At 37.6% G+C, this 20,530-nt stretch overlaps 1 protein-coding gene across 1 annotated transcript in view; it reads left to right on the top strand.

The window, feature by feature from the left end:
* Nucleotides 1-20,530, top strand: part of LOC139735918 (uncharacterized) — an 80,883-nt gene that overhangs the window by 18,448 nt on the left and 41,905 nt on the right. Inside the window, exons 2-7 of the mRNA XM_071646676.1 lie at nt 1,235-1,596; nt 2,556-2,711; nt 3,482-3,974; nt 6,103-6,531; nt 16,822-16,904; nt 17,959-18,831. Of these exons, the coding sequence (XP_071502777.1) occupies nt 1,318-1,596; nt 2,556-2,711; nt 3,482-3,974; nt 6,103-6,531; nt 16,822-16,904; nt 17,959-18,831 (2,313 nt within the window). The 5' untranslated portion in view covers nt 1,235-1,317. The remainder of the gene's footprint in view (nt 1-1,234; nt 1,597-2,555; nt 2,712-3,481; nt 3,975-6,102; nt 6,532-16,821; nt 16,905-17,958; nt 18,832-20,530) is intronic.

Below are 20,530 nucleotides of genomic sequence, written 5' to 3'. Positions count from 1 at the left end.
TTGCACACGTAAGGACCATGTTGCAAGAATCATTTTACAAAATAACAACTTTTTGATGAGATGCCATCTTGGCTGTGTAAAGTGGGATCAAAGGTCAAATATACTTCATTCTGTAACCTCATTAGTGTTTATGGTATCACCGCCATATTTTGCACACACATGGGCCTCGATAGATGGATCATTTTGTAAAATAACAACGCTTTGCTCGGACGCCATTTTGGCTGTTCAAATGAGGTTCAAAGGCCACATATTTATTTTGTATCTTGCTTACTGAATGCTCAATCGGGACCAGATTTTGTACATGTATGGACCATGTTACCTAGATCATTTCATATAACAACGACTTTTGACTCGGACGCCCTCTTGGCTGTGCAAGATGGGGTCAAGAGTCATGACTACTTTGTCCTCTATCGTGGTAATTACATGCCCTATTCCACATTTTGCACACATTTAGCCCATGTCATATGGATAGTTTCATGAAATAATAATGTTCTAATCAGATGCCATCTTGACTGTCTAAAGTAGGGTCAAGGATCAAACCAATTTCGTCTTGTATCTTGTTAAATTCATGGCATATTGCCCCCGTATTTTGCACAGATATAGACCTTGTCAATAGGATCATTTCATAAGATAATGGCTTTTTCCTCAGATGCCATCTTGTATGTGAAAATGAGGTTGAAATTTACCAAATTTTCATTTTGTCTCTTTGGTAGCATAATATGCCCTTTCCATTTTAAATCTATAGGCACGACAGGTTTAACAGGTTCCTTTTCTGGATGAGAATCTCAACATCACATGACCAGTCGCCCCTAATAACAGATGAAATGGATCGGGTCATCTGTATGGATATCAGGACTCAAAGCATTTATTTCGGAATAGATGAGATCACCTAATTTGTCAGTGTCAACAAATTCCGATTCTAGTTTCTCCTTCTCATTACACTAACTTGTAGATTTAGTCTATGCAAGTAGGCAAAAAACACACAACTATAATTTTGTGTTTACTTGATATATCACATGCCTAAATGCCTTTTTTGTTAGATGTTGGATGGTCTCAAAAAGCATTGCACTTTAATTAGTCCATTTAACTTTACAGAACCCTGGAACCAAGTGAAAGTATGTGTTGATGTCTCCACTTTTGTATCCTGTTTTTTTCTTTTCTTGTTAATATATTTCTAGGTCATGATATCAATTTGTGTCTCACCACCCCCCCCCCCCATTTCTCTTTCTTTCAGATATTGACACTTTTCTGAATATGACGGACTTTCGACCATTGGAATTACATCACTCTGAGCAGTAGTGTGTGAGGAACAACAACATGATGGCCGAGTCCCATTCCAACCCGCTGATGTATACGGTTGGCAAACGGAGGTCGGAGATGCCATCTTCACAAGGAGATTTGCCAAAACTCATTGAAAATCGTGTCGGTCTTGAGAGGGCCATAAATAGTGCCCATGCTGGAAAAGAGATCAAGGCTAAATCTGTGATTCATTTCGGCTCATTTTGTAGAGCCATCATCAGTCAGGACTGGTCCGATAATGTGAAGATAGTATTCAAACACTTGGATTTTCCATCGATTATATTCCAAAACAGAGAGGTATGATTCAGATTCAATTTTAGTTGATATTTATTTTCTCTTTCTCTCCCCCCCCCCCCCAAAAAAAAAAAAAAAAAAAAAACTGTGCCAGAGAGTTGATATTGAATAATAATAGATAACAAAAAATAAGCCTGAATAGAATATGCCAAAATAGGATTTTTTTTTAAAGTCACTACTAAATAATGTCCATGCATCCGAAGTATAAAAGGTTATGAATATATAGATGCTATTGTAAAGGTTCTGAGTCCATTTTGTCAATTGTGATGGAATACATCTTGTATAGAGACAAATTTATTCATTTATTTTTCTTATTTATGTATTTATTCGTTTATTTGTTTATTCATTTATTTGTTTATTTATTTACTTTTTGCCATGCAGACTTTTTATGGAATGAAAGTCAAACATTTAGTTTGTGTGCTTGTTACGTGAGACAGTTTGGGAACAAAAAGTTATGTTTTTGTGCAGCTCTATTGGCCAAATTCTAACTCTCTCACTCCTATAAAGGGGTTGTCACACTGAAAAATCTAAAAAAAATTAAATCAGGAAAAAAAAAATCCACCAAATCCCTGAAAAGCTGAACATTCAATGTGACCCAAGCCCAAAGCTTTGAGACTTTTTCCCGTAGGCATACCCACTTTATGTGTGTATTGAAATTATGACAACAGTATGCACCAGACTGCACCATCTAAAATGTGAAATTTTCAAAGTCCTCTATCATGGAAGAGTAGATACCTCCCGAGTCCCGTTCCAGTATCTCCCCTTCCATACCATCCCAATGGTTGCTCTGATCTCTTGGGCTTGGTCACTGTCCTTGCTCACAGTGTCTCACCTCAAACTCTCATTCAAGTTTGGTAGCCCTGCATTACTGTGATCTCTCACAAAATGATTTAGATAGATTTCATATACTGCATCTTTTGTTTGATGTATCCAAACAATTAACAATCTTTTCTTCCAAATAGTTCTGCGGTGATGTTGACGGTCTGCGCAGAGTCACAGAGGCACTTTCATATTTGTTTAAATACGCAACAAACCTCCTTACTCCAACGGACTCCACAAACTGGCGAGTCATCAGCTATGATAATTCTGTCTACAAAACCAAAGTGCAGTTTTTAAAGGTAGGTCAATTTATGCTTCTAGCTTTTCGTACAATGTAAGTTGATAATAAAGATTTTTAAGATTGATGAAGTTTCTCACGGACCCATCCTCAAGTAAAAATGAGACTGAGTTACGTTTAGTGTTTTAGATGGAGTTCACAAAGTTTGAATATTTCAAGCACAGCTTTAATGTTGTGCTCACCTTCAGTAACAGTATTTCCATGCTATGTGTTCATAAATCATTTTCATTTTGAGAAAGTAATGATCCACCTTTTTGGATTGTTAAGGGGTGTAATCCAAAATTATTCTTAATTGATAAGTTGTCTTAGAGAATGATAGCAAACTTTTGTTAAGCAATGTATGTTGTGTTTTGATACAGGAATTCCTTGGGGTTTTTTTTTGTCAGCAACTGAAAATATTGTCGGTTTCCTTTTGTTTGCATTGGAGAAAAGGAACATGCTTTTTTATAGGCTTAACACACCAACACATTTTGTTGTTGGGCTTCATTAGTTGTGCTACCATGGTTTCTAGAGAACTTATCCAATATATCCAGTAGTATTCCCACCTATGTGTAGTTCTGGAATCGCTTGTTACGTTTCATTGAAAGAAGAAAAAAAATCTTTTTAATTCCATTGCCCACAATGATATGATGTGTAATTCTCTGCTAGTGTATGTGAAATTTCTATCGACCCAGCAAGTACGCACACACATGCATATATGTGTTTGTTAAAGTTCGTTTACATATTCATATGCGTACTGATGGCCTATTCTGCTTGTGCACCATTTCGTAGGGACACAAAGACATACTTGTTCTGCTGGGCTACACAAAGAATATGCCATATGGATTAAGCTTCCCGGATCCCTCTCTGCATCCTGATGCGGTTAAAGTGGCGCAAGTCGCTGCAGACCTAGCGATTGCATATTTTGAGGTGGAACTCACCGCGACGGGGCCCCACCCTTTCCCGCAGAGGATGGTGCAATTTGCCCTGGGCTCACCACCCGTTGCAGGTTACCTAATACCCCAAAGAGAAGCTTCAGACACAGTAAACTCAGACAGAATTAGTCCGAGGACTTTCCAAAGCTTGCCTGGCTACACCCAGGAAAAATTCTCCATTCAATCTCCCCCTAAGATGGGTTCTCAATCGCCCCTGTGGAACCAAGGAAATATTTCGTCAAGGAATGAGGAGCAGTTTAACCATGAAGGAAAGCCATTTAAAGAAAGTCCAAATGAGAGGAGCCCAGAGTTTCTAACACCGCCCTCATCACCGACAAATTTAAAACGTGGTATTGTCTTCTTTCCTGCATCAAATCTAAGCACTACACAGCGAGAAGCATCTTCTTTCTTGTGTTAATGCTTTGTCTATTTATGATATCATTGAGACATTCTATGATTAATGTTTCTAAAGACTGGTCTTAAAGGGGAAATCCAGTCCACACATAATCTATTCCGATAAGAAAGAGTAAAATATTCAATGGTAAAATTTTGATTGAAATCGGGTGAAAAATAAGGAAGTTATGACATTTTGAAGAAATTAGCAATCATTCTAACTGATCACTATTTTGAAGTTTTTCAACCAGGAATAAGATCATGTTTCAGACTTCAATGACAGAATCATTGAATTTCGTTCACAATCAGTGGAAAATTGTGAGATTATGACATGGTCAGCTCACTCATTTGCATAGTCATATCCACTGTACAAGAACTTATGTAGAAATTAGCAAAACTTCAAAATTTCATAACTTCCTTATTTTTCTTCCAATTTCAGTCAAATTTTTACTGTTTAACTTTTTTTTTTATCAGACTAACTTATTTTTGGACTGGATTTCCCCTTCACTAAGACTTTCATTGGTGTTTTTTTTTTTTTTTTCATTCTTGAATACTCCGTAACTCATTTTCCCCATTTTTTTTTTCTTTTACTTCAAACATTGGCAAATTTCTGTTATTTCTGTTCTACAATTGCATATCCTTCCATCTGGAATCATAAATTCATTCTTTCACCTTTATTTTCATTATTTTATTATTATTATTGTCACATTTATTGAGTTGTATTTTCCAGCATTGTTAGTGTTGTGTTGTTAGTGGTATCTGTAATATTTGCATTTTTTTTTTTTTTTTTTTTTTGGGTGCGATACAACCTTGCTTGTCTTCATTCTGTTGTTTTTTACTGCTGTTTTCATGCTGTTGACATCTGAAGACCTGGTAGCATGATTGAGAAGGTTGGCCAGATTAATTGATCTCCATTTGCTACCAACCAGTTTACTTTGGAAAATACCTGTTGGAATTCAAATTGCTCCTCGGCAAATACAACCGTGTTTGCAACAAAGTGTACAATCATTGGTAACGGTCGACTCCACAATGGAGACTCTTCGGCTGCATGCAGTCATCTGTAGAGATCAGTGATAAAGCCGTCATACACAAATTGTTGCAGGGATTTCTGAGTTATATCCAAGTCGGACCAGCCTTTCTATTGCATGGTGTACCCATGCTACCAGGCCCCATTTTTCATAAAGCTGTGACTTACGAACAACTGGTGATTTGATATGAAGTGATTGCTGTTACTTTTAGTAAACATTAACAGGTATAATGTTTAAGAGACATGTTGATTAAAAGTGGTATAACTTTGAATGTTTTACATTCAGCAACAGCATAATGCGGAGCGGTGTCTGTACTATAAAGCGCGCAAGGCTGATGGAAGGTTTTAATTACATTGTATGCATTCACATCATCATCATGACCTAGAGCTAAAATTATCTTCTTAAAGCGAATTTACACTTAAACATTCAATGATATGTAATTTGATTACACTCAGACCAAGTTATGTTTACGCGAGTGTGCGAAATATATCCTAATGTAATTTGATTATATCCAATACTATGAAAGAGAACATTTTCCGAGTGTGGAAATTTTTGCACATTTAACGTGACATAAGACAAACGCGAGTAAATGAATTTGATTTTTTTATTTGTAATGTGTAATCACTTTTTATATATTGAATCTGTACAAGTAATATCACATGAAATCTTACCTGGTTGAGCACAAAAATATTGTAAACAAATGTAAGCTTGTGGGTGTTCATATAGGTTGACATGTTCTTTATGAGAAATTGCTATAGTTTGATGTTAGTTCTGTCTTTTGTGTGTGTGTGTCAGTGATCTGATTTCTCATAAATAAAGACATTTTGTGTGTGTGTGTGTTGTTTATTATGAGTTACATCTCAGTGCGTGGTAGAAGCACTGCAGAGAAGTAAGCACTGCAGAGAAGTAATCTATCTGACAGTGATTTGCTGTAAGTCATTGTCTTGTCTGTATTCGCTGTAAAATTAATACCGTGTGAAGTTTAACACAAGGTCACCAACTGAGGAAAACTTACTGGTAACTGTGGTAACCATTATTGTCTCTATTTGCTGGATAGAAGTGGAGCTGAAAACGTGCGTACTCTGCAAAACTAATCCTGGCAACATGCAGTGTGAGGTGTGTTCTCAAGCTCGCTGTGAAAACTGTGACACGCAGTGGCACAAGCATCCCACCAGACGCTCGCACACCCGCCACAAGATCTCCGGCAAGCCTCCTTCGCCCGTGACTGTTCCATCCCCGCTGCCTGCAGGCCTTCTCGACATCGCGCGTCAACAGCTGGTCAACAACGCCCAGGCAGCAGCAAGAGCCTTTCCGATTGGTTCCCCAGAAGTGACGTCCCCACATGCCGTGGTAGGTAGCACCAACCTCGGATTGTCCAGCACGGAAGCCGTCAACTGCGCCAGGTCATGTGTTAGTGAACGGGCCTTTAGAGGGATCAATACATATGCCCACTTCCCACTACCTCTTATTCGTGAATATACACTTTACACAATATTATTAACCTGAATTGTTATCATCATGTTGTGACCATGCAAGCGTATAATGCACTGCATCTCCTTATATGCTGAAGGAAACAACAAAAATTGTTGGTTTTACTTTGTAGCAATAACAATGGGCTTCACTCCAAGTAAACTTATAAACAGATTTGTAAACTACGGTGAGGATGTGTCAATGGTTATTATGGAAATATCCCGTTCAAGCTATGTAGCACTCATTGTGGCACCAGCGTCCCGAACCAATACGTAAACGATCAACCCTGGCTGGTGTCTTTGTACACACGAACCCATCGCTTATTGATTTTTGGATGAGGCACGCATCTAATGGTTTCACTGTGCTTTATACTCGCACGTACCCCCGTAATGCAAGTCGTAGGCATGTCCTTCTGTTTGTCCGTCTGTGAGCATGTAATCATCCACCCATCCGCCTGTGTAAGAAAATGAGTGAACGCATGTACTGATGTCATCATGCCTGATGTAAGGTGTACGTCATGATAAGCGCACAAACTGAAAATCAGTGGATCAGTGCATGTCAAAAATTAAGTTTGAATTTTGCTGTTGACTATGCATTCTTTACTCGGTGGCAAAGCGATGTTCAGCGTTCTCTTGCTCAGATACAAAACAGTATGTGTCAATGAAGGAATTAGTGATTGGTAAAGTCTACCTTAGGTAAGTATTGAGATGCCTGAAATGAAAAACAAACAAACAAACGTCTGATCACAGTATTGTAGACTGTCATGACAAAGTAAGGTGATGAACTACATATAAGTTGAAACTTTCAAATGGTCGTGACATGTTTTTCAACAGTCGTAATTATACAAGGTAGGTGTTTCATGCCTCCGCCTTGAAGTGTCACCAGAGGCGTTATGTTTTTGGGTTGTCTGTCCCTCCTCCTGTCCATCCATCCATCTGTCCGTCCATCCATCCTTTCATTTGTCCGTCCATCCATGCATCCATCCGTCTTTTATGTCCACAATAAATTCTGTTGACAGCGTAACTTAAGAATCATTTCAGGTATCCCAATGAAACTTGGCATACGTATGTATGAGTGGATGAAGTTGTGCCTTTCAATTTTTTGATACACATACTCAAGGTCAAAATTTGAGTATTACCCCCATATCTATTCTACACCTGAATATATTTTCTTGGAACTTTAATGTTACATGTATTCCCAGATAAAGATTCTTTAGGGAAAGTTTGGACCATGGGGTCAAAGGTCAGTTTAAAATGCTAAAGTTCTACTAATGTAATGCTGAAATGATACTTTTTTCTCTATTGGAGATTGCTTAGTGCATACGTTTAATCAAACTATGTATACAGTATGCAATACTGCAAAATGATTCTGTAGGGAAAGGTTCTGACCGTGGGGTCAAAGGTCAAGTGAATATGTCTAAATGTCTTAATTTTCCCCATGGTTTGAAAAATAGCTCAAAGTAATGTCATGAAAATAGGATATTACAAATCAGTGATTATTTGAAGATTTCTTGACTATGGGGGTCAAAGGGCAAGGGTCAAAGGTCAAGTAAGATAATCTAATTCCTGACTCCGTGCTCTCTTAAACAATGTAGCCATCCATCCAAATGAAACCAAAAATTAGTAACAGGAGTTGTATTGACCAGGAGCTGGATCAATGGTATAGAAAGGGGAAGGTCAGGATTGATGTATAGATATCAATCCTGTAGAAGTGTGGTATCTGGATTAGGTTGGACAGGTCAATATACCTTTATGGAGAGAGACTCTTAAACATGAGCAGTCAAAAGTCATATGTGCAGTAGTTTACAAAGAATTGATTTCATTAATATCGCACTCTCATGCCTGGTTCACTAGATTTGAGATTAATGGGGTGTTAGAGAAAGACAGTGAGATGAGCTGTAAGGGCGATGAAAGTCAGGTCAAATAATGTACTTTTATGCTGCTTCAATGGAGCATTGTCAAGTAGTAATTGCATATCTGATGATCAAAATACACTGTATTTTTACTGTCAATGTAACAGGCGCATCAATGCTCAGGTTTCATTCATATCTCTCTGTATAGTAATGCCATTATATTTTTTATGCCTCCACCATGAAGTTCAGGTTGTTCATCCGTCTGTCCATCCATCTGTCTGTCCATCCGCCTGTAGGCGTGCGTTCTGTCCGTCCATAATCAATTTTGTGGATGGTGTAACTTAACGATTTGAGGTATCTATTAAAATGAAACTTGGCATGTGTACATGTATGAATGGATGCAGCTGTGCCTATCAACTTGTAAGCACATGCACTCAAGGTCAAAGGTCAAGGTCAATTTCTTATAATTTTGCCATTTCCCCCATATCTGTGCATAAATGTATATTTATTACCAGATAAAGATTCTTAAGGAAAGTTTTTGGCCGTGAGGTCAGGAGGTCAAGTGAAATTGCTACAATTTCCCTTTTTTTTCATACAGTATCTATGAAATCGCTCAAGGTATCATGAAACTTTTGGACATATATGCACTGCCTGACAATTCTCTTTGGAAATTTTGGTCATGGGGTCAAAGGTCAAAGTTCAGGTTAAAATTACACTATGTAATGCTGAAATAACACATTCTTCTCCATACCTTGGCCGTGATTCAATATATACACTTTATCAAACTGGATATATACTGTGCACCCATTGCTGCACAATGATTCTGCAGGAATGATGTGGGCCATGGGTCAAAAGTCAAGTGAAAATAATAGAATGTTACTTTTTTTTACCATATTTTAGAAGATAGCTTAAAGGATTGTGAGAATGAGGTACATTTATTCTTTGAAGAAGGTATTTATCTATATAAGTATTTATTTTCCCTCTGACTGTGAGTTTTGATGTACAAAGCTTATCAATCAGCTTACTGGAAATACTAGAAAAGACTATGGTAAGTTGTAGGCCATGGGGTCAAAGTTCAAGTTAAAATGCTACAAAGTACTTGCTCACAAATGGTGCAATTTGGCCATCCCAGTGAAGCTTGGTTCAGGGAATGTATAACAAATCAAAAACATTTTTTGGTCGTGCCATCCAAACTTTCACACCTGTCATTTCAATTTCCTACCTATTATGAAATTTAGTGTTGTCCCATAGTGGCATTTCTGTTTGCCTTCTAAGTCAGATCTTGTTTATCTAAATTATGACCCTTAAAAGTTTGTGTGTCCTCTTTTGCAACCCTGAAAATTGGATTCATTTCTTGAGCTGGTATATCATAGAGGTAGGTAATTCAGACCCTTCCTCAGAATGATAAAACTGGAAACTTCTTTATGATGGTGGGAGAAACAATAATGTGGATCTCCATTTAATTTATTTTGACCATGAGAAAAATTCAATCATTTGAATTGGAGCAAATTCTTCAGTGTCATGGGATTATATTTTATGTCTTATTCAAAAACTCTGATGTGTATTACTAGATATTTTTATGCATGATGTTGAGAGACACTATTCTTCAGCCATCAAAAATTTTGTGATGTTTGCAAGAGTGATATATGAACTTCAAAAATGAAATTCACCCTGAAATTTATGCATGTTTATATAGAAGCAGAAAACTTAGAGGAACAGTTCAATGAAATTTTGATCAAATTCTGATGAAAACCGAGAAAGTTGTGATTTTTCTGAAGTTATTAATCAAATACAAATTAGCAATTCTGTGATGTAAGTATTTGGTAGCTTACCCCCCCCCCCCCCCCCCCCCCTTCAAAATGGATTTGTTCTATAAAATGACAAATCTTCATTTCCCATCAAGTAGACATCAAATCATGCATGCACCTTTTTTGTGCAACCTATGCATGCTGGGGAAAAATATCTAAAAGGAAAAAAGAAAAGAAAAGAAAAGAGAGAGATGTTCATGGAATATTACGCATAGGGCAAATGGTAGATGAGCTCACATGCAACATACGTACATCATGGTGTTGCCAATTCTGTTCAAACACACTGATATTCAGGGTGCACTTTCCCTTTAATCTTGTTACATCTTAACTCATCGTGTAAGCTTGCTTCATAGAAAGTCTGATATCCTATCACAATTGTGAAACCAAACCAAATCATGGAATTGCTTCGAGTGGATTGTTCACAGAAAGCTGCATGTAAGCTTAAATGGCCTGTGAGTCAATATGCTACTTAAAGGCAGTTTTGTTATGTGGTAGTCTTCCCCCAAAAAAGGGCAAATTTCCTGGTTACCAATAAAAAAACAGTGATGAAGTCATCATCATCATGAGGAAATGTATTGGAAATGCAGCTTGGCTTTAGTCCACCTAAAGGTTGATATTTATTAGGCCTACAACTGTCAGTCTGATACTCACTGGGCTAAAAAAAAATTGTTTTATAATGTCAATGCTTACAATGTAGGTGCACAATGTCACATGAGTTAGGTTCGTGCTATTTTAGTTTGTCTACCTGTCTGTAACTGTAATGTCTGGCAAAGTTTTACAAGAGATACTCGTCACATGGCCATGTGTCTATTTCACGTTGTAGACATCGGGTGTATGCCTGTCTATGAAAAGCTTGCTGTCATATTTGTGGACAAGATCACTTCATATGTTTGTTTCTCACTTGTTTTTATTTTTAACTTATTTATTTGCTTCATCTTGTAGGTTGGAAGACTGCAGAGTACATCATCAGACCAGGTAAATGATAATAGGCAGTCAGGTATTCCCAGCTGTCTTTCTTGATAATGCAAGTTCATTACCCCTAATCCCATTGTCGAGTAACATGACCTATGGTTAAGGTCAAAGTTCTAAAGTTCACGACTTAATTTTTAATTACTGTACTCACAAAACACTCAATTAGACTGTCATCACATTTACATGTAGAAATAGCCACAGCGAAATGCATTTTATCCTATTCTATGTAGAAGCGTAGCATAAAAGGAAATAAATGCCATGAAATTCAAAGAATGCATGTATTCATGCTTGATTAGCAATAGACAATATTCTGGCATTTCCCTGTAGTGCTACCTAAAGGGATGTTAGGTTTAGGCTTACATCAGGTATTCATGTCCATCTTTGGTATAATTGTAGTACGTCAAAAGGAAGGAAAACATGTTCCTGTAGTCGCCACACCGTGTGAATCAATTCCTGTGCATATTGGGAGAAGTGGTGTGTAGGCCTTTGTGGTGTGTATGTGTTTTGAAGGTGGGATCACTGGTGCCACATTTTCCTAGTCAATTGGAAGACTCACCTTGCACCACAACTCTGTAACGAACACATCGTATTGTGACAATTCATAGTTCAGTGGTGCCTCAAACTGTTTTGGCTATGTGAGTAGAGAGAGGCAAGGCAGAAACAAAATATTAACACAAGTCTATACTGTCATTAAAACTGCATTTATGTCTATTTTCTTTCTTAATGATAAAAATGTAAAGTATAGTTACTTGAAATACATATCAAGGCACAGCACTTTTGTAATGTGATGTCATTTGCAGTGTGAAATAATTCTACATTGTTTCACAGTTAACACTATTTTCTTTTTATGCCTCCGCCACGAAGTGGTGCCGGAGGCATTATGTTTTCGGGTTGTCCGTCCGTCCGTCCGTACGTCCGTACGTCCGTACGTACGTCCGTCCGCTTTCGTTTACGCGATAACTTGAGTAATATTTACTGGAATTTTACCAAACTTGGTCCAAGTATGAAGTATGATGGGGCAATGATTTGATTAGATTTTGGGTGAAATCAGCTAAAGGTCAAAGGTCAAAGGTCAAGGTCAAATCATGAAATTGCATCCGTTTACGCGATAACTCAAGATTGGATGGAGCAAATTTCACCAAACTTTTTTGGAGGATGATGTATGATAAGACAATTACTTGAATAGTTTTTCAGTGAAATCGGACAGAGGTCAAAGGTCAAAGATCAAGGTCAAATCCTAAAATTTATCTGTTTACGTGATAACTCAAAACTGGATGAAGCAGCTTTCACCAAACTTGGTCCAAGGATGATGTATGATGGGACAATTAGTTGAGTAGATTTTAGTGACATTGGCAAGAGGTCAAAGGTCAAAAGGTCAAGGTCAAATGCTAAAAATGTTGCTATTTCCCCATATCAGTGCAATGCCTGCAGTTATTTTCTTGAAACTTAGTGTAGACATGTACTACTGCGTAAAGATTCTCCAGAGAGAGTTTCATGTCATAAGGTCAAAGGTCAAAAGGTCAAAGGTTAGGTGAAAATGTTGCAATATCACTTTTCTCGCAAATGGTTCAATCTATCTTCATGGAACTTGGTACATATGCATGTACTGACTGGCAGGGATTATCTAGGGAATTTAGGGGTCATGGGTCAATAGTCAGGGGTCAAAGGTCAAGGTCAACTCCTCAAAATGTTCCAATTTGCTCATACACTAGTTTATGCAATGATTGCATTATTAGTTTTAGAATTCAATATATGTACAGATGTATGTATTACTTAATTGAGATTCTCTTGGAAATTTCCAGCCAGAAGGTCAAAGGTCAAAGGTTAAGGGTCAACGGTCAAGTTTAAATGAAAAAAAAAGATATATTTTGTACTGTAATTACACTCTTTCTTTATACCTTTGAAATCATATACTCAATGCATAAACTTATAATAAGGTCGGTCAGACGTCAAGTAAAAATTTTCAATTCCCCAAATATGTGTACCTGCACTCTTTAATAGACAATTAGAGCAAACCCAGATCATGGAAAGTGAACATTCAAGATATTTCTGACAAACCTGTCATTTCGATATTTTGCCAGTTATGTGAAACTGTCATCACACATTGTGGAGACATTGTACTATACACCTATTGGGAGAATCATGCATTATGGCGGAGGCATCAGTCGCCATAGCGACATTTCTAGTTCTAAAAAAAATCCCCAAAACTAAACAAATAAAAAAGTCACATGCACTTGTACATTATAGTGTAGCTTCATTGAGGCTAGAAAGGCCATAGATGGCATCACTAAAGCTGAGAATACATCCAATTAGACCTGGACTGTATTCCTCTAAAAATAAGTTTTTTTGTTTTTGTTTTATTCTTTTTTTTTTCACCTGATCTTTGCTTCTCATGACTCATAGAGCAGCTATGTGAGCATCTCTTTCACTGCCCACTCAATCTTTGAAGATAGCCAGAAAAACACTGACTTGGATCACCAGGAAGTAAACCTCTGTAAAATGTCTGTTTTCACCAAGCAGTATCTCTTATTCTTGTAGTTTGGAAATAGAAACTTCATGTTGCCTTAAATTGTTGAAGAAAAAAAAAATTGCTATAAAAAACACACAGAGTAAATGAACAAATATCAGCTGAACAAAAAATGATTCATGCCTGCTAATACAGATTACACTCACTGGAAGTGTCAGATCCAAACTTAGTTGTGGAAAAATCCAGAATTTTCAAAAGGATAGACTCATCTTCCAGATCAATGCACCTACGTGCATTTGGTGAACAGAAACTCAATAGTCGGTGAACAGTATCACAGGGACAATCAAAATGCCGTGAAATACAATTCATAGATACAAAGAACTTTTGAGTCATCAAGTATAACATTGGAAGTGTCATAAAGTCGTATCAGCCCATCTTTCGAGCTGTATACAGGCCTACTTTTTAGTGCAGTACATGCATTTGCTTTACTACACACACGCACACACGCACACACACACACACACACACGCACACAAACAGACACACATATGTACAAGTGTGTGTGTGCTACTGTCATTGTCAGTTCATGTATTGTACTTGCTGCAGTTCATTAAGAGATCATGTATGATTATTGAGGAGTAGTCAACCTTCTTTTCCCTCATTTCTTTCGTAATAAAAATAGGAATATGCATATCATAAACTGCATGACACTATCCCTTTCCATATAGAGCAACAGTTATACTTTGAGTGGCAAAAGCTGCAAGAAATATTATTTAAAAATATATGTGTGCAAAATGTGTAATGCTGATTTTCATCATTTGCATTTACTACTGGCATTTTTGTCCCTCTGTTTCTTTGGTTCCTGAGCCTCCTATGTTCTGTTCCCAAGCCTGCCAGTTCTGCAAAGTCTGTTTGAACGAAAAGTCTGTGTAGTTGTCATGGCATGTTGCTGAATGCAGATAGAGTACATATTGTACCTTCCTGCTTCAATTACAGCATATCCTTTTATGTCGCTCGCTTCACTGTTCAGATCGAAACCCAATTGTCTCAAGTCCAAAGTCCAGAGTCTGAGGTCCAATTAAGTGAATACAAATTGACAAAATTGAAAGAAATTTTTTGAACCATGCAACTAACGCTTCCAATCAAAGCGGGCTTTGTTAGTATCAATGCATGTACAACTGTGCGTGGCACACTCTCTGTGATATTTATTTTTGCGGAAGTATGACATTTTAGAGTGATATATATATATTTTGGGGTGGGGGAGGGAGGGTTTATTCATTAACTATTAATTATTACTCTAGCAATGCCAGACGAAATTCCTACAAAAATATAAAGATATAATAATCATAGGCCTATACTTGAATATATTGTAAGTGTCATCAGGATGCTGTTCAATTACTCAATGACGATTTTATAGTTTCTTTATTATTGTGCATTAAATTTGTGAGAAAGACACAAGCGTCTTTTTGTATCAGTTTGTGAGTAGGGAAGCCTAAATTTACATAACAGCGAGGACAATAAGGGAACCATTTTACAGGGACAATGTCGTGGAACCGAATTGCCCAATACAATGTAGTTCTATTTTGAGATTGTACAGAAACTCCCGTGGGTATTACAGGGAGAGTTTTGATTCCCTTAGTGGGTTACAGTTTGTTTTATGAGACATTAATTAAAAAATAGAATAAGGTTGGTAATTCTGAAGGTTATTTATTTCAGTGGTTCATAATTCCAAGGGTTTATTAATCTGAAAATGAAATATGGTTTGGTATTCTGAAAGCTCATTAAAGGGATAGTACAGTATTGGTGGAGATGAGAATTGGGCTTTTAACTTTTTGTGAGATACCAAGAAAACACTTATGAAATAGTACAGAGCATACCATTTTCAGAAGAATTCAAAGTTTATTTGATGAAAATCGGGTTTGGAATGACTGAAACATCCAAAAACAAAGTAATACAAAGCGATCGTAATAAAATGTGGGTCCCACACTTTATTGAATCGCTCTGTTTTGGATATCTCAGCCATTTCAAAACCAATTTTCATCATATAAACGTTGAATTCCTCATGGAATTACATGTTCTTTCATATTTCATAAGAGGTTTCTCATTATCTCACCAAAAAATGTTAGAAACCTGAAATTAGGTCTCAACCAAAACTATACGATCCCTTTAATCCAAGAATGAAAATAAGGCTTGATATTCCAAAGGTTTGCTAAATCCAAAATACGAAATTAGGTTCATAATTCAGAAGGTTTGTTAGTATGCACCTTATTTTAATTTTTTGATTTACAAACCTTATTTCATTTTCAAATTAATGAATCTTTGGAATAATGAGTCTTCGAAATGATGAATCCTATTTCACATTCGGATTAATGAACCTTCGGAATAGCAAACTTTATTTCATTTTTGGATCTATGAACTTTTGGAATAATTCTACAAATGTTTCGATGAACAAACCCATTTTTTTTTTCTATTTAAGAACATCTTGATGTAGGGAATGTCTATTTTGGAATAACAAACTTCTGAATAGTGAGCATTATTTCATGTTTGGAATAACAAACCTTGGGAATAACAAGTGTCACCCCCTTTAGCGGACTGTCTCTAAAAGGGTTTGAGGGAAAGTATTTTGTTGATGGTTTGGTTTCTGTGTGTTTTCTGTTTGTTTGTTTGTTTGTACAGCCACCACCACTTAATTGGAATTCAGCACCCAGGACCTTTCTTGGGATTTCACAACCTCAGTCAGGGGAGGCCAGAAATTTGCACCATTATGTGGTAGGCTAAAGTTAGTGCCAGGCTAGTCTCGGTGTACGGGTGAACTGAGGCACGCATTATTTAGCAATAAACCCCCAGGCTACTGTTGGAAAATGGGTCTCGTGAACTGATGCTCTCTGTCTCAATATACGGGTAGAAATTATGCACCTCAGAATTTTTCCATGATATTTCCCCATTAATACAGCATGTCCTATTTATTTGAGATGTGGCGTAATGATTGGAGCCATGTGCTGACGTTTAGATGCTGTAACAACCAGGGATTTTTAGAAGTGATAAGAGAGTGAAAAACCAGCCCATCGTTTTGGATAAGATGTCATGACATACAAAACGCACAAACCCATGAAAGAGGAAGACAAGGTTTATAGCTTTAAGCAAAACTGGGGTCACTCATTATTCTGTACTGTTAAATCTCTGCACTCTTGGACTGGTGATATAAAGTAACTGTTAAGCAATTCTTCTTTTTTATTTTTTATTTTAAACAGGTAGACAGTCCTATACAGCCTGATCTTGATAGTAATGTGGTAAGTGGCATAACACAATGTCTGGCATTAAATAAAAGCTCCTGTACCAATTGCTGTTAGTGTCACAAGCATTGTCATCACAGCTGCCTTCAAAATCATAGAAAAGTCATTTTAGAGACCCTTGGAACTTAGAATTGTTCAGAAAATTTAGCAAATAAAAATAATACAGGTTTTTATAAAAACACATTTTAGTATTAGCAAGAGTGTCAAAGGAAAATCTGTAAAACATACAGTATGGGGTGGTCATCCCTAAAAATTCTGAATTACATCTATCCTGATGAATGTGGTGTTGGTATTACAAACCCTACCCACTTTGTTATTGCTTTATTTCATTTCACTGCATGCTTTATGTATTCATCAGCAGATATGGAATAGAATGCATGTAAAGTTTATTTTCTTTAGTTTGACAATGTTCCCACAAACAGCTAATCACTCATCGTCTTTTACTGCTTGCATGTTCGGCCATGTTTGTGTATCTTTCATGATATATATCATATAATTATCAAAATTAGATTGCTTCTTTGCTGAATTTGTTCCATTTTTGTGATATGTATCTATCCAGGTACACTTTACTTCCTTTGCCAAATTTGGTTAATACCTTATTTTCATGGCAAAGCAAAGAGCACCCCTCAAGCTAAAAAGTTTGCAATTGTAGTGCATGTATCACATCAAAGCTGTTATATTTTCATTCATATTATTCTGAAATTGAACAATGACAGCAATAACTAAATCAGCAGTTAACAATTTATAAGATAAGATACATAATGTGTCCAAGAATTTATATATTAATGCGCTCCGCCAGTACAATATGAACAGTATCTGAGATAAGATACATTTTGTGTCCAAGGAATTGAGATGTTATGCACTCCCCCAGTACCATGCAAGATTTATGTAGTTGCAAGAGTCATTAAAAATATTGTCAGTGCAGAAGCTGGGACATTCCAATGCTTCACTTCTCTGAGTGTAAAAAAATGGTAATAATAATGCTTTTTGTTATGTTCCTACCTTTGCATTTGAGTCAGTAAAGCATGTGGTTCTTCATAATTTCTTGCAGCAACCTGATAGCATAGCTTGTTCAGGGGAGACCTTCAGCAGTGAGGAGTACGATGTGAGGGCGCCTCCCCATGATAGTTATTCCCGTCCAATGGTGTCTTCGGCGGTCAGGCCCACCCCGGCGGCGTCGAATACAACACCGCTCCCGCAGATTTCTGGGCAGAGGCAACAGTTTGTGCCGCTGTCCACTCCCCTCCCGACTGTAGCCCCTGCGGGCAGAGCCGGTGAGGATCCCGCATCGGCCAGAGCAGCTCAGCTCAGGGCATCCCTCGAGGAGCGCATCAACATGATCAGGGCGCAAGACTTTGTTGTGATGGAGGAGGTGAACAGCCTCCGGGAGCTCCTCGCTCGGGAGTCCGACAACTCCAGGAGGCAGGAGCTTGCGCGTGAAGAGGCCAAGAAGTGGGAAGAACATCTCACGTTGCAGAGGCAGCAGGGAAGCTTGGAGGACCAGCTCGCCGCTGCCACGGGGCAACAGAATCCGAGGAGAGGGGTGTTCCAAGAGCCACAGGCCTTGCCAGGGGGCGGTGAGCAGGCCAGAAGGTCTCGCCCACAGCCCGCTACAACGGCCATGACCCAATCGACGCAGGAAAACGTGACAAACTCGGCCTCCGCAAGTCCTCAGTCACCGTCGACAGACTCTGAGGAGGGGTGGACGTGCGAACACTGCACCTTTATAAACGCTGATACGAACACCAATATCTGTAGTGTGTGCCATAAAACATCCAGCCGGGTGCCAAAGAATCCACCACCTGTGAAGCCAAAGGAACAAGCTCAGCCAGTTGGTGTGAACACTAAGGAGAAGGAGGTTCATACGACGCAACCAGCGAGGAGGATGTCTGGAGCAGAATACTTCCAGCAACTCGAAGCAGAGGTATAATCATCTGTTTTCATTCATGAAAATAGTTCAACTTGTCCAACTTTTTCTCTTGCTGGGAGAGGAGCAGAACGAAAGAAAATGCAAACAAAAATGTAATGTGAGCCATGTCACTGATGCATATCTTGATGCCTACTCTTTTATTCCATTAATAGAGAAAGGCATTATGTATCTTCAAAACAAAACAAAAATAGTACAGCTTGACTTGTAACATGCCTGTGAGTGACAGGCTGCATAATGAATCACTGATACGTTGATGTGGAAAATGGCTGTCTAAGTACTGTATTAAAAGGAGGTCACAGATATATGAACATGTTTCTCTTCTGTGCATTTATACAACAGATATTGACCGGTAATGAATTAAATCTTGTGTTCATGAATAACATTTTGATTGGTGGCACATTATGCTGCCACATTTCACTAGGGCAGCTACATGTATCTTCATTTTTTGACATCGGTGATACCCAAGTCTCTAAAGTGCTATGCACCAAGTCTAAATTATTCATTTATTCAATTTCTCAGAATTCAGCAACCAAATGAAGAGTTTGATCACAAAAACGAGCTCAGTCAATTCTTGTCAATTTGAGATATTTGTGATTAGAGCTGCTAAGAATCAAAGAAAATTATAAGGAAACATGAGATTTCCTTTGTGATAACTTCTTGTTGTACATTATTAAAGAAAGGTAGCATTGAAGAGGTTTAATTTTGCACTCTCTTTTGGCAAACTTAGTTTAAAGGGATCTATAGTTTTGGATGAGACCTAATTTCAGGTTCCTAACATTTTTTGGTGAGATAATGAGAAACCTCATGTGAAATGTTAAAGAGCATGTAATTCTATGAGGAATTCAATGTTTACTTGGTGAAAAATGGTTTTGAAATGGTTGAGATATCCAAAAAAGAGCAATTCTAATAAAGTGTGGGACCCACACTTTATTGCAATCACTCTGTTTTACTTGTTTTTGGATGTTTCAGTCATTCCAAACCCGATTTTCATCAAATAAACTTTGAATTCCTCTTAAAATGGTATGCTCTGTACTATCCTAAGTGTTTTCTTGGTATCTCGCGGAAATTTGAAAGCCCAATTTTCATCTCCACCAATACTGTACCATCCCTTTAAAATATTGAAAATGGCACTTACGCTGTTTTGCAATCAACTCTTAAAATATAAGAACAATTATGTGAAATGAATGCATAAGTGAATAAAAGAGAGGAAAGAAACTAAAGTGCAAAAACAACATTTTCAGGACGTCTACAATTCTGGAAAACATGGTGTTGTTGGGAATGCATTGTTTCATATGAATGGTAGTGTGCCATGATGAACATGACGTGCTCACCCACACCGCCGCTTCGATTGAAAGCATCTATTGTGTGGTGTTTAAAAAACAAACAAAAGATTTCTCTTCTTCAGAGTTTATTGTCGTACACAAATGTATTGTGTTTTTCGCTGCTATTTAAAGGGAGGCAGTCCTGAGATTTTCACTGTACTGATAATTAAGAATAGTAAAAAATATAACCTTTCACCAGTTTATATGCGTGGAAATTAAAAACTGTCTCCGTATGCGATTTTCAACAAATAATTCCTGCAGGCGATCATGTAAGAGCCTGTAAAAAGATCCTACGTCATTGATGCCCTACTCTCAAGTTGACAGGCGTGCCTCTAAAAACCACTTTAAGTGTTCAAATGATCAGTTGTAAT

This window comes from Diadema antillarum, unplaced genomic scaffold (assembly GCF_040938485.1).
Source record: "Diadema antillarum isolate AM-2024a unplaced genomic scaffold, OU_Dant_1.0 scf00000028, whole genome shotgun sequence".
Lineage (NCBI taxonomy): Eukaryota > Metazoa > Echinodermata > Echinoidea > Diadematoida > Diadematidae > Diadema > Diadema antillarum.
The sequence above is the reverse complement of the archived record's forward strand: the minus strand, read 5'-3'. Positions and strand labels throughout refer to the sequence as shown.